This window comes from Engraulis encrasicolus, chromosome 8 (assembly GCF_034702125.1).
Source record: "Engraulis encrasicolus isolate BLACKSEA-1 chromosome 8, IST_EnEncr_1.0, whole genome shotgun sequence".
In the NCBI taxonomy this organism is placed as follows: Eukaryota; Metazoa; Chordata; class Actinopteri; order Clupeiformes; family Engraulidae; genus Engraulis; species Engraulis encrasicolus.
The window spans coordinates 46671404-46685593 of NC_085864.1; the positions used below are offsets into that span (position 1 = coordinate 46671404).

General features: G+C 44.3%; 1 protein-coding gene across 2 annotated transcripts in view; it reads right to left on the reverse strand.

The window, feature by feature from the left end:
• si:zfos-464b6.2 (uncharacterized) overlaps positions 1-12917 on the reverse strand; it is a 16442-nt gene extending 3525 nt beyond the window's left edge. For both annotated transcript variants that reach the window (XM_063204521.1, XM_063204522.1), the window contains exons 1-4: positions 12851-12917; positions 6119-6791; positions 5333-5473; positions 344-547 (exon numbers count right to left, since the gene is read on the reverse strand). In XM_063204521.1, the coding sequence (XP_063060591.1) occupies positions 344-547; positions 5333-5473; positions 6119-6791; positions 12851-12863 (1031 nt within the window). In that variant the 5' untranslated portion in view covers positions 12864-12917. The remainder of the gene's footprint in view (positions 1-343; positions 548-5332; positions 5474-6118; positions 6792-12850) is intronic.
• Positions 12918-14190: the final 1273 nt, after the last annotated feature.

Here is a 14190-nt window from a genome sequence, read left to right on the forward strand (position 1 = left end):
CCCTGTCTCCCCTCTCTCTCTCTCTCTCTCTTTCTCTTTCTCTCTCTCTCTCTCTCTCTCTCTCTCTCTCTCTCTCTCTCTCTCTCCCCGCCTCTCTCTCTCTCTGGCTTTCCCAAACATTTTGAGCTTATCTTGGGAAATATGTCTTTGATTTGACTATTGATCCTTTAACTCACAGCAGCCTTGAGTTAAGTGTAATATTATCTTGCAGTTGATCATTACATTGTCATATAGCATTCATTCATTTGTCACACTTGAGATTTTCTTCAAATATTGCCACTCCTTTCCGGAAATAAGTGGTGTAGACACACACACCTGCTCTGGTCATACTTTACACACACACCTGCTCTGGTACATGAAGCGGTACACGCAGTCGTTGAGCGCGGCCGTCTGCCCGAAGTAGTGCAGGTCGCCCGGGGAGTCGCTCGGCTGCCAGCCGCGCGACACCGTCAGGTTCCGCTCCGTGATTGGCCACGGCACCACCTCCACGAACCCCGCCGCCTCGTAGTGCTCTAGAACCCTCCGCGCCGCCTCGTCACAGCTGGACCTGCGGGGCAGCATTGCCAGATGGGAAATGTTGAAACTATCTTACGTAGAGCTGTGTTGGAAAAAGTCGATTCATCGATTTTAAATTGATTCACACATTCAGTTCCGATAAATCGATTCGCCTGTCCAAAGATCGATTTTTAAAAATAATTATTATGTATTGTTATTATTATTGTTATTATTATTAATTTCCCCTGCAGTTAACCTTTTCATCAGTCTTCCAGCCATCAGTAACTAACAAATACTTGTAAGATTTGCTGTTTACAGTAATATCGATATAATACTAGATTTAATATGTTGCTTCTCTAGTCATGAAATGATGGAAACAGCTCAAATAGCCTACGTTTTTAATAACATTCACTCCCGGACCAAATCGAAATCGGATCGAATCTGAAATCAGATCGAATCGGATTGAATTGGAGCGAATGGAAAAAAAAAGATTCTGAAACTTGAAAATCGGAATCAAATCGATTCTTGAAATTTGAATCGATACTATTACGAGGTTAACTCTCTCCCTGTTCACTCTCCTAACATTCTGTGTGTATTAAACGTGGTAGTCAGTAATGTATGATACTAAGTGCATGGATGTGGTGTGAGGGGTTGACCAAACATACCTGAGATCTCCAAGCAAACCCAAGCACATGTCTTCATTGACGGACAGCTCAATCTCCCAAGCCGTTCTCCAGCTGGCTCTCCTCCAGCGTTCATCATTGTGAGGGAAACCTCACGATCTTCCATAAAATGCAAAGGCCCATAGTATCCACAAATGCCCACGTGCAGTCAGGGTCCATATATCTGTGAGCTCTGTGAGGGTAGCTCCAACGCTGGCCAAACAAGCTCCAGCGTGCGAGCAGGTGCCTCGTGCTCACCAGTTCACCAGCTAAGCTCTCAGGTGTTCTCCCACTCCTCTTTCAAAATGGCTTCCCCTGTTTTTAAAGGCACAGAGCCTCAAAAGGTAGTCGGTGCCCCCATGTGGTGTGGATGTGGTAGTGTGCTGACTAGTCTACATGCAACTACAATATCCCTCCGTAACAGTCCTTCCCCCCTCAAACCATGTTTTTTATTTAAAAAACATTTTTATCTTTTATACTTTTTTTTAAAACTCTACACATTTTCCCATTTTCTTTCATATCTACACATTATATACACTGTTCTCTAAAACAGAACTAAAAAGGAGAAGAGTAGTTTCCTCGGACATCCAACAAACATATGGGAAACCTTGAGAAAACTACAAAACCCATCAAGCCATCCGACCAATCATAGCTGTGCTCAGGTTATTGCTATGACCCACCAAAGCACTCCAGTGCCACCCCTAACCGGAGGCTTGGGTATCATTTGCCATGTCTGCGAAACAGACCACATGCGTTCATGTGAACCCACAGGCAGTGTCCAATAAACCTCATGATGAAACACACCAAGCAGTAGTTTAGGATCCACCAGGAGATTAATGTTCAATCCATCAGATGCTAAGTTACATTGTGGCTCCTCTCCAACAGGCAGGTCAGAGCTCTCACAGTTCAAGACTTCATTGTCCATCACACTGCCCTCGGCAGCTTCAAAAGTATCACCCCTGACCTTCCAGTCACAAACGGCATTCTCTGCCATATCTTCAGCAGTAGGACGCAAAGGCAAACTAATAACACCAGACACTTCACTCTCAGAAACAGGTTCACCCTCTTGCCCATTATTCTCACAACTGCTACAAATTTCAGAACTTTGTACTAACCCCTCACACGTGTCAGTACTACACAGAGCTACAGGGTCATTCTCAGGCTCAAAGGCAACACCCTCAACAGTTTCCTTACACAGAGACAAATCACAGGCATTTTCAGATGGTCCCTCACATGTGCTGACATCAATAGCATTAGCTTCACTACAGTAGAGTTCCTCCAAATCCACAAAGAATGTATCAGTTAGGTCTAAGCTTACTGTTTCCTCCTCACTTCCAACATTCTCCTCCCCAACAGTGACCTCATCATCACCAGGCTCACTCACATCTTCAAACAACGCATCTGCTACCTCCACAATTTCACTTCCCGCATTATCACTCACGTGCAGGCAGGGCACCAGCTGTACAGGACAGCCTGCAGAAGACAACTGTTCCATCCCCCTCTGCATCATTTCAATTTCCTGTCTTGTCTTCTCTACGTCTTGCTGCAGCTTTACCAATTCCTCGTCATGCAACTTCACCGCCTCTGCCTCTCCAACCATTGGTTCTGCTCCTAGCCAAATTAACAGTACATCAATAAGCTCCGGTTTCCTTGCCTCAGGAGATACCTTCACCCCACAAAAGTCCACCACTGCGCGCACATCTTGCTTAGGAAGTCTCAGCAACCGATGTCGCGTCACCTCCTCTGCCAAAAAGTACTGCACCACAAAGGTCGACATTTTCACTCTTCACAAAAACAGGCTAGTCAACGCAAAGCACGCTAACACTAAGAAGGACAACAATTGCCACAAACTGTAATCACTGGTGATCATTTTACTTGGCTCGAGCCCCCATTTACAGAAATAGCATAGACATTACTCCAAAGGCTTACCTGGCTAGCAAACAAAATCAAACGCACATAGGACCTTGGCACAAAATATAGCAACAAAGTAAGCAGCTGATACCACACAGCTCTCACTCCAAATCCAAACTGTAAACATAGCAAGCACAGTAAGCGTTGATGCCACTCAACCCTTACAAAAAGCAAAGAAAGCAAACAAAAAACAACCAAACAAAGAACCAAAGTCCTATCACGAAGCCACTAACCAAGCCACCTAGCTACCTAGCTACCCAAAAGCACATGGTTAGCTCCTAGGCTACAAACATTTATGCTAATTCCACCAACACAACCAACCATGCTCGTTGTCTAATGTTCAATCCCGGACGAAGCCTCCACTTATTAGGAGGTTAACTCTCTCCCTGTTAACTCTCCTAACATTATGTGTGCATTAAACGTGGTAGTCAGTAATGTATGATACTAAGTGCATGGATGTGGTGTGAGGGGGTGACCAAACATACCTGAGATCTCCAAGCAAACCCAAGCACATGTCTTCATTGACGGACAGCTCAATCTCCCAAGCCGTTCTCCAGCTGGCTCTCCTCCAGTGTTCATCATTGTGAGGGAAACCTCACGATCTTCCATAAAATGCAAAGGTCCATAGTATCCACAAATGCCCACATGCAGTCAGGGTCCATATATCTGTGAGCTCTGTGAGGGTAGCTCCAACGCTGGCCAAACAAGCTCCAGCGTGCGAGCCGGTGCCTCCCCAGTTCACCAGCGAAACTCCCAGGTGTTCTCCCACTCCTCTTTCAAAATGGCTTCCCCTGTTTTTAAAGGCACAGAGCCTCAAAAGGTAGTCGGTGCCCCCATGTGGTGTGGATGTGGCAGTGTGCTGACTAGTCTACATGCAACTACAATATCCCTCCGTAACAATACCCAGCTCTAATCTTACCAAAACCTCAAATGTATCTTTTTTTTTTACCTGTAGATAGCTATGTAATCCGCCCCCAGCAGCTTAAACATCTCAAGCTCCCTCACTTGTTCTCTCTCTCTCTCTCTCTCTCTCTCTCTCTCTCTCTCTCTCTCTCTCTCTCTCCTTCTCTCTCTCTCTCTCTCTCTCTCTCTCTCTCCTTCTCTCTCTCTCTCTCACACTCTCTCTCTCTCTCTCCTTTTCTCTCTCTCTCTCTCTCCTTCTCTCTCTCTCTCTCTCCCCTTCTCTCTCTCTCTCTCCTTCTCTCTCTCTCTCCCCCTCTCCCCCCCCCTCTCTCTCTCTCTCACTCACTTTGTCTGTATTTATCTCCCTCTCAGTCTCTGTCTGTCTGTCTGTCTGTCTGTCTGTCTGTCTCTCTCTCTCTCTCTCTCTCTCTCTCTCTCTCTCTCTCTCTCTCTCTCTCTCTCTCTCTCTCTCCTTCTCTCTCTCCACTGTAGTAGGGTGACTTCAGGTAAATCGGGCCACTTTTTTCCATTTACTTACATGCAAAAAAAGTGGTTTAATTTACCTTAATTCCCCGTATGTATGTGTCCACTGATGTGTGTATGTGTCGTTATATTTATATTTCCTTAAGTTATATTTCCTTATAACTTATATGCAAATTATCATTCAATCCAGTGTGATTTGGGAATGATGACAAGACATCAGTAGAGGATGTTGAACAAAAGTAGCTCTCAGTAGCCCTCGGGTAGCCCTTGGTAGCCTTCTGACCCAGAAAGGTTGGGGACCCCTGTGTAGTATGTATGTATGTGTCCACTAACCTGTAGATGGCCACGTGGTCGGCCCCCAGCAGTTTAAACATCTCAAGCTCCCTCACTTGTTCTCTCTCTCTCTCTCTCTCTCTCTCTCTCTCTCTCTCTCTCTCTCTCTCTCTCTTCTGGGGACCCCTGTGTAGTATGTATGTGTGTGTCCACTAACCTGTAGATGGCCACGTGGTCGGCCCCCAGCAGTTTAAACATCTCAAGCTCCCTCACTTGTTCTCTCTCTCTCTCTCTCTCTCTCTCTCTCTCTCTCTCTCTCTCTCTCTCTCTCTCTCTCTCTCTCTCTCTCTCTTCTGGGGACCCCTGTGTAGTATGTATGTGTGTGTCCACTAACCTGTAGATGGCCACGTGGTCGGCCCCCAGCAGTTTAAACATCTCAAGCTCCCTCACTTGTTCTCTCTCTCTCTCTCTCTCTCTCTCTCTCTCTCTCTCTCTCTCTCTCTAACGCTCTCTCTCTCTCTCTCTCTCTCTCTCTCTCTCTCTCTCTCTCTCTCTCTCTCTCTTCTGGGGACCCCTGTGTAGTATGTATGTATGTGTCCACTAACCTGTAGATGGCCACGTGGTCGGCCCCCAGCAGTTTAAACATCTCCAGGGTCTGCACCAGCTGCAGCACGTTGGAGTACTCATACATGACGGAGATGCAGATGGTGAACTGGTGCCGGAACGGGCCATGGCTCTCATCGCGCCTGTTGTTGTTGTTGTTGTTGTTGTTGCAGATGGGCGATATAGCAAACATGTCATATCACGATTCTTTGATGAGTGGAGGTGCAAAACGCACACCAGAAACAGAGGTGCTGGCAACCAGAAAATACACTTGCAGGAGGAGAGAAGTGCCGCACACTCTCAAGTTAAATAAACAGTTTTTAATGTGACAACGTTTTGACCTGAGGAAGGCCGATAGGTCGAAACGATGTCACATTAAAAACTGTTTATTTAACTTGAGTGTGTGCGGCACTTCTCTCCTCCTGCAGATCTCGATTCTTTAACACAAAATCTCTATTACGATTTTATGACACGATCTTCCATCGGAAAAAAAAAATCCAGGCATTTTATATACTTGCAATTTGCAATTAGCAATTAATTAAATGTGATTTACACACTGATGACACTCATAAAGTGCACATTTGGAATACAATAATGTAAAGAATGAAAGTGAAGATACAACACTAAGTGTGTAGGCATCACTCTGATACTGATAGTAAACATCCTCACTGCAAGACAATCTACTATATACGATTTATCCACTTTGTCAGATTCGAGACGATCTTGTACTCGATTTCACAATTCATGACTTAATATCGCCATATCGCCCAACCCTACTGTAGGCCTACCTGTTGTTGTTGCGGATGGGGAGGAATGTCGCGTTTTGGGGGAGTGCCACCTTGGTGGGGTTGGTGCTGGGGCTGGTACTCGGGCCGTTACTGGGTTGGTGGTGGGCCGGGGGGTGGTACTGTTTGTGAATGGCCACGTGTGAGGGGTCGGAGCAGTTCTTGGGGACGGGGCACAAGATGTCCGCCGTGCCGTAGCGGAACCCAAAGTGGTCCGAGTGGACGTCGTACGTGGCGCTGCTGACTTGGAACGCGTCGTCAGCGTTACCATTGCCGCAGCAGAACGTGCACGCGTAGTTCACGTGCTCCATCCGGTTCACGATCGCGACGGTACGGATTTGGCGGGGACTGGAACGCCGCTCCGCGTACGAGGCGACCAAGTTGGTCCCCGAGCCGTGGACGGGTATTAAAAGGTTTTCGTCGTCCCGAGGGAAACACTTCCCACCTGCCACCTTCTTGGCCCGTGCTGGGGCAGGATACCGGCGACCGCTTCCAGCCAGGCTGGAGCTCTCCAGGCAGATGAGGACGACCAGGATGATCGCCGGCAGCAACAACAGGCTGCGTCCGGAGTGGTGGTGGCACTGGTGGCCGTCGCAAGGGCCCGATCCACAGCAGCCATGTTTGTGGGATGCCGTTGCAGGTATCAACAACGGGTCCTTATCGTTCACCGTCTCCTCTGTAAAGCATTACATTACATTACATTAGTATTTAGCAGACGCCTTTGAGCAATTTAAACAAGAACAGGGTAAGGCACAGTGTACAGTTGCAACACTGTGATAGCATTGTCCTTCAAGAGTAAAGAAGAGGACAATGCATTAAAAGTTAAATTATTAGATTACATTAAATACTAGGAAGGTAACAAGGCAAATTGGATAATAAGCAAGACATGTAGGCGCAGTGTACAGTTGCAACACTGACAACAATGTCCAACACGGTGATAAAGAGAAAATAAGTAAAGGATTTAAAAAAAAAAGGAGGTTAAAAGCAAATTAGGTACTTAAAGATGTTAGGTACATAAGAGATGTTAATAGCAGTGGCTTAAGGAGAGACAGGTATCAACGGCTCCTTATCGTTCACCGTCTCCTCTGTAAAGCATTTATTAACCCCTTAGCGCAGAGCCTATGTTAGAACTTCACTGTCACCAAAATTGTAATGGCTATGTCTTAATCTGTTACTTAAGGCTCTCGGTACTGTCATAGAAAATGTTGTTATGATGCAGTTGAGTATTTTCAGCAAATAGTGAATAGGCCTGCCATCAACCACATCTGGAGTAAGAGGCTACCCCATTGATGCTGGATGTTGCATGACGCTGCATGACGTTTGAAGCTGCATGACGCAACACAATTTTATTACAAATCTTGATAAGTTAGAGCTGAATGAACACATTCCAGTGCAAGATGAGGGTCTTGGTGTTTAAATGCAACTTATTTCATGTTTTTATGTGCTTCAGAGGCTGAGATATTTTGTTTTCTATAGGCTGAGGGCAACCGTTCTTAAAAAGGGCTTAGGCATTCAGCAGCAGCATTTTTCGCAAGTGCTTTAGGCATCAATGGGTTAATCCCGAGGAGAAATTAAGGTGTCCAGTAGCATACATAAATAGCCTACAGAATACACAAGACATTACACAAATCATTACACATATATTAACTACATATACTGTGCACAGCAGTTATGAGTACACCCCTGTTGAAAAAACATTTTCAACATATTTCAACATATTTTCAATATTTCCAAAATGATCATATAGTTTAATACAAGAGCTGTTGATCTCACAACAGAAAAGTAAGGTCAATAGTATAACTAAAATTACATATTTTTCCCTTTTTTGTGATATTATGCTGGTGCAAATGTGACGGAGGTCTTCTTGCAACTGTTCGTCCCCCTCAGGGCGCAAACCTGCAACCTTGTCAACTACATCGGTTCGGAAATGGGAGGCACAGTACGATACCGCTGGACTAAAGGACCAGTCCCCCAGCCCAATGGCATCGACACTGTATGAGGCTTTGGGAGAGAGGTTTACAACTCAGCTAGTTAGCCTCCGTTACACAAAAGTGAGCACAGCTCTATGTTAAACTCCCATGAGACAGGATCATGCTCTGCTTCGGAAGTCACTACATGTTGACTAGCATGTTTCTTTTGGTGAAATTCAGCTCCCTACTGTTGATGGCATCCACACAGCACCCATACCAGATACCAAGCCGAAACGCGTTTGCTTTTGGACATGGTGGTAATATAAATAATGAGACTTAGTTTGTGAGTGCGGATTTTACTTCTTTCAGTTGATACCTTTTATCGCGCACCCAAAGACATTCATTTTTTCTAAGAAGTTGAGTGCGTCCTCTGACAAAACTTAACCACCACAGATAAACACATTTGCTTTAGATGGTGTCGAGCATATGTGCTGGTAAAAAGCGATATGAACAAAGAAAAGTGTCCCATGCTTAACCCATTTTACCCTAAGCCCTTTTTGGGAAAGGCCATCTGCCTATTGAATCGTAAAGATCGCCGCCTCCGAAGCACATACAAACATAAAATCAGTTGCTTTTTAATGGACTTCCTTTTTCTCCCTTTTTAATGGGCTTCCTCTTTGTCACCTGAAGTTGCCTGGATTGTTCCTTTTTTGAATTTAACTGATCCCCTTCATCCAGGGCACCCAACAAATATACTTAAAGAAGATACTGCAACTTTTTTGAGCTACCAGCCATTTTGTGTTTTGATAAAAATCAGTTGCATTTAAAAGCTAGAACCCTCGTTTTGCCTTAGAATGTGTTCATTCAGCTCTAACTTACCCACATTTGTAATAAAACAGCTCAAATCTCAAGAACCTGAATGCAGCGTATGTGTGTCTCCAGGGTTCATTCAGCTCTAACTTACCCACATTTGTAATAAAACAGCTCAAATCTCAAGAACCTGAATGCAGCGTATGTGTGTCTCCAGGGTTAAAGTCAAGCATGGTAGTGGGGGTGACACGGCTTGGGGCTGTGTGGATGCCATCAACAGAAGGATGCTGAATTTGACTAAAAGAAACGTGCTAGTCAACATTTTCTGGGACTCAGCAGATGAGAACAGAAGCTCAACATATGTTGTATTAAACTATATGATCATTTTGGAAATAACTTTTGTTCTTATTGAAGTAGCCTATTGTTCAAAATGTTACTTTTCAGGGGTGTAGGCCTACTCATTATTGCTGCGCACTGTAGCTTACTCTTACTGCCCAATGCAGATCTCTCTCTCTCTCTCTCTCTCTCTCTCTCTCTCTCTCTCTCTCTCTCTCTCTCTCTCTCTCTCTCTCTCACACACACACACACACACACACACACACACACACAGCTGCGGTTGGTGATAAGTAAAACAGTGAGTTACCACATGTGCCTTAGCTAAGTGGCACAGAGCAGCACAAAAACAAAGTGAAAAGGTGTCAAACAAGTGTCCAGGAGTGTCAGAAGTCACTGTGTTTCAAAAAAAGGCAAAAAAAAGCAAAGAGACTCATGTTAACAAAGAGGTCAACCCCATGAGGAAATGGATGTGGACTGCATTTACAATATAGCGCCTTTCCACTCCTTCCAGCACTCAACACACTTTACATGGTATGCCTCACATTCACCCATTCACACTCACATTCACACACCAGTGGCAGTGGGCTACCACGCAGGGCACCACCCTGCCACCAGGAGCAACTTGGGGTTAAGTATTTTGCTCAAGGACACATCGATGGGGTCAGGCAGAGCGGGCCTTGAACCTGCAGGCTTTGCCTTGCTTCAAGTATTAAGTGTGTGTACTATATGCACAATTTCAGTGCATTTTTGAATAAATATTGAATTTGGCCCAGAACTTTATCCCAGATTTCCATTGTTACCCCTTGTGAATTTGAGTTTAACACCGCTGTTAGGTTGCACATTCTGCTTCAGTCGCACTAAGATGCTGAAGAGATTGCAATCTGGGTCTTCCCTGTGTTAAGAGGATCACAACGATCAAATTTCACCAGATGAACACTTTGCTACTTGAGAATATATTATAAGCATGACATAAACATACTCATTACAAGTCTCCACAAAATGCCCAATTCTCCCAAATAAAAATGCCATCATTGACTTTGCTCACTTTGACTACTCACACATCCCCATAGATCAGCCGTTCCCAAACTTTTTTCCCCGCGCACCCCCTTGTACATTTCATTGTGGTTCGCGCACCCCCTTAGCGAATATTTTGGTGTGCTGATGGCCACGCAAGTATGGATTCACTGCACATTATGCACAGTTTTGAATAATCCTCTTTTCCAATAGGCTTGGAGTTAAACTGCACTTCAAATGGACCCTTCCAGCATACAATTCACCGTACAATTAAAAACTACTTAAAGTTCATTGATGCTGTATAAAAACTTTCACCATTGCTCTATTCAGCTCGCGCACCCCCTTATGGCAGGCTGCGCACCCCCAGGGGGGCACGGACCACAGTTTGGGAAACCCTGCCATAGATCAATGGTCAGGAACCTATGGCTCTAGAGCCTCATGTGGCTCTTTTGGGAACTGTATTTGGCTCTTACTGTACTAGGGTTGCCAACAGCCTCTTGAAATACGTAATAGTCCCGTATTCAGAAATAATGCTATGGGTTCCTTATTGAGGACACACACGGGACGTTAAAATGCAGGAAATCACATCTAAGAAATACATAATTTTCAGGGGGAGGACCCCCAGACCCCTGCCATAGTGAAGTTCACAGTTGCCAACCATATACTTAGGCCTATCTGTTAATAACTTGACACTCTAAAATGTTGGGCCTAATTGAAATACATGCATTTGATTGTATTCAGTGTTTTTAAAATGGTATGGCTCTCATGAAAATGTCTTTCTGACGCCTGCCATAGATGTACAGTGCACCACATATTGCCATGCCATGCCACACACACACACACACACACACACACACACACACACACACACACACACACACACACACACACACACACACACACACACACACACACACACACACACACACACACGCAGTGCTGGGAATGTTACTTTGAAAAATAATCCCATTTCACTGCGGATAGGGGCAACATGTTTTTAACCGCACCCGGCGCTTATTTTGTTAAGCTCAGCCTTGGACACTACACAGTAAATTTTACAGTGTTAAAATAATACTTAAAGAGTTAAAATCAACACTGTTCTAGTGTCTATTTGGTCCTGCTCCAGATCAGTGTTAAACACTGGTGTTAGATTTGTAGTGTTAAGCTAACACTATAAAGAGTAAAGCAGTTTCGGGGAGCATACAATGGCGCAGACAAACTCCATCACCTCGAGGAGGCGGGGGCTCTCTGGAGTACTTCTAACTCCACACAATTTAACAACTTCATTTGTCACTGACACTTGAGAGCATCTCACTCCATTTGGTGTTGGAATTACTCCAATAGTGTATAAGCCTTAACACTGCAAAATTAACACTGGCAAATTTACTGTGTAGTGCCTGTTCTGAAAGTCAAGTTAGGCTTGCTTAAGACGAGTGATGCCCGTCGGCTGCCGTCTCCCTCTTTGCTAGAGCTCAAACTGCCTGCACCAGGGCATGGGGGTGGGTAAACCTTGAGGTGTGTGTGCCATTATGCGCTGCTGCGAGGTGCTTCATCAATTGGAGTTGCGCGTTATGTGGACAGAACTTTGTTCTTCCATGACACAGTTAACATCGGACATAAACATTATTAGACTTTAACTAGTGTGAACTGATTCCGGTATTTCCCATTGGAAAATGAAACCAGTGCGGCTTGATGCTGCCATTGTCTACCCATCTCTACATGTAGTAACTTGTTGTGTGTGCAGCCTACGTGCGTGGGAAAAAAAGCTAGTAGCCTAGATCCTCCGCCCACCTAACTTTTCAATCATGATAAGCGATCTGGTTGACATGCATGCAAGAATGTGAGCATGTTAAAAGTTGGCTTGGTAGAGTAGCCGAATTAGGTAGGCTAAGTATTCCGTTCAATGTGGCTCCGTTAGTATAACGCCGTTATAGGCCACTCTAACCACGCAGTTATTCCCAGCACTGCCTGTATGTGATTGCGCACCACAAATTAAACTAATTTTAGTCATATTCAAATGGGCTAATGCTTATACATTACCATGAACAATACAAGTCTGCGAATAAGAGATAAAACATTGTCTGTGTCTGTGAATAAGTGATAAAATGGTAAATGATTGAAACACTGTAAGAGCTTCCATGCGCCCTAAGATGCACTCATGGGCCCATTGAACTTGCCCATTAAAATAGCATTTTACTGACTTGACACTAATGTTATTAAACTGTTAAAATGTTAGCTGTTATTTTTCTTGAAGCAGTTTTGCTAGGCTAGGCCTATATATCTACGGCGAACTGTGCCCTCAATGCAAACAATGGTATCTTGGGGCAAGTCTCTATTTCCTATTTTCAAGGGAGAGAAGAGCATTAACGGTAGCTCATTTTTTTTACTTCGTATTTGGCAACAAGTGAGATTCCACGTCGAAGAAGCTGCTTGTAAAAAAAGATGACTTAAGCTTAACGGAGATTTAGCGCAAAAAAAGATTTTTGTTGGGTAATGTCGCCATCAGATTTGCGTTTATTTTTGAGATGTGGCACATAGTGGGAAGTTAACCACTCTATCTTGCGTAGGTCCGAGGAAAGAAGTCCAAGCGTATCCATCTCTAATAACCGTTAGTTTACCGCGCATACAACTTTTACGCGCGTAACTGAATCGAAGTGCCACATACCTTTTGCCTCCATGTCGTGTCCACATCACCACATCTCATGTTTTGACAGCGTGCGCCTTCGCCTCTGAGACAGAAGTGACAATGTGTGTGTGTGTGTGTGTGTGTTCTTCTCTCGCTCCGCCCTCCGTGACACATTGGGTCATTTGAGGAAAATTGATAAGCGTCTTAGACTGTTTTGCTGTCAGTTTGTTGGCCACAGCCTAGGGGAGACCGGGTATGAAAGTAACATTGGTTTTAGAGCACTCTAATATACTCTCTAAAACTATTTATTTAAACGCTACACTTCTATAACTTTTAGCAAAGCACACACATATGTCTACTACAAATGACAACTATTTAAATGTCCTCTATTACGTGACATAACATCTGAAATCATGCCAAATGCAAAGTGTGCACTACTGGGGTATTGTAACAGCATAGAAACACGCTGAGGTAGGTTGTAACACGTATTGGGGTAGTTTGTAACAGTATAGAAAACAATGGAACTCAATGTGATATGGCAATTTATTTACTCCTTACAAACATCATGAGAACAGAACAATTGCTCACATTAATGTAGTCCTATAGAAATTAATTTTCAATGTCAAAAAATAAGAATACATTTTTTTTTGTTACTTTCATACCCCAAAAACTGGACTTTTCCCCATAGCTCCAAGAGAAATTATATCTGTGGCTTGAAATCTTACATGGACGATCACAATGACAGTCTGAGGGAACTGAATCACAAAAAAGTCTTATTTTACTGCCCAAGGATGGTTGTAACATTTTCAGAAACTCCTGTTACAACCTACCCCAGCAATGTCATTCATCGTTTAGATAGCTGTATTAGTATGGTGTACCAACAAGAGCAAGGGACAGTTACACCATTCATGACTTGAGAAACTGTAGTTTCACCTGATATAACACATATAACATTATCTACAACAGGAAAGGCACCAGACCAAAAATTAAAAAATATTTTTTTGTTACTTTCATACCTCAAAACTTGACTTTTCCCCGTAACTCCAAGAGAAATTATGTATGTGGCTTGAAATCTTCCATGGACGATCACAATGACAGTCTGAGGGAACTGAGGGTGTCACATGACTCATATCTTATCCCTGATTGTTGGAATTGAGGCTGTTACAACTATCCCTTTGTTACGTTCATACCCGGTCTCCCCTATATATGACGGAGGTCATCTTGCACCTGTCCGTCCCCCTCGGGGCTGCGAACGCACGACCTCGTCAACTACATGAATGGGAGGCACTGTACGATACAGCTGGACTAAAGGACCAGTCCCCCAGCCCAACGGCATCGATAGCCTACTGTATGAGGCTTTGGGAGGGAAGTCCCACACC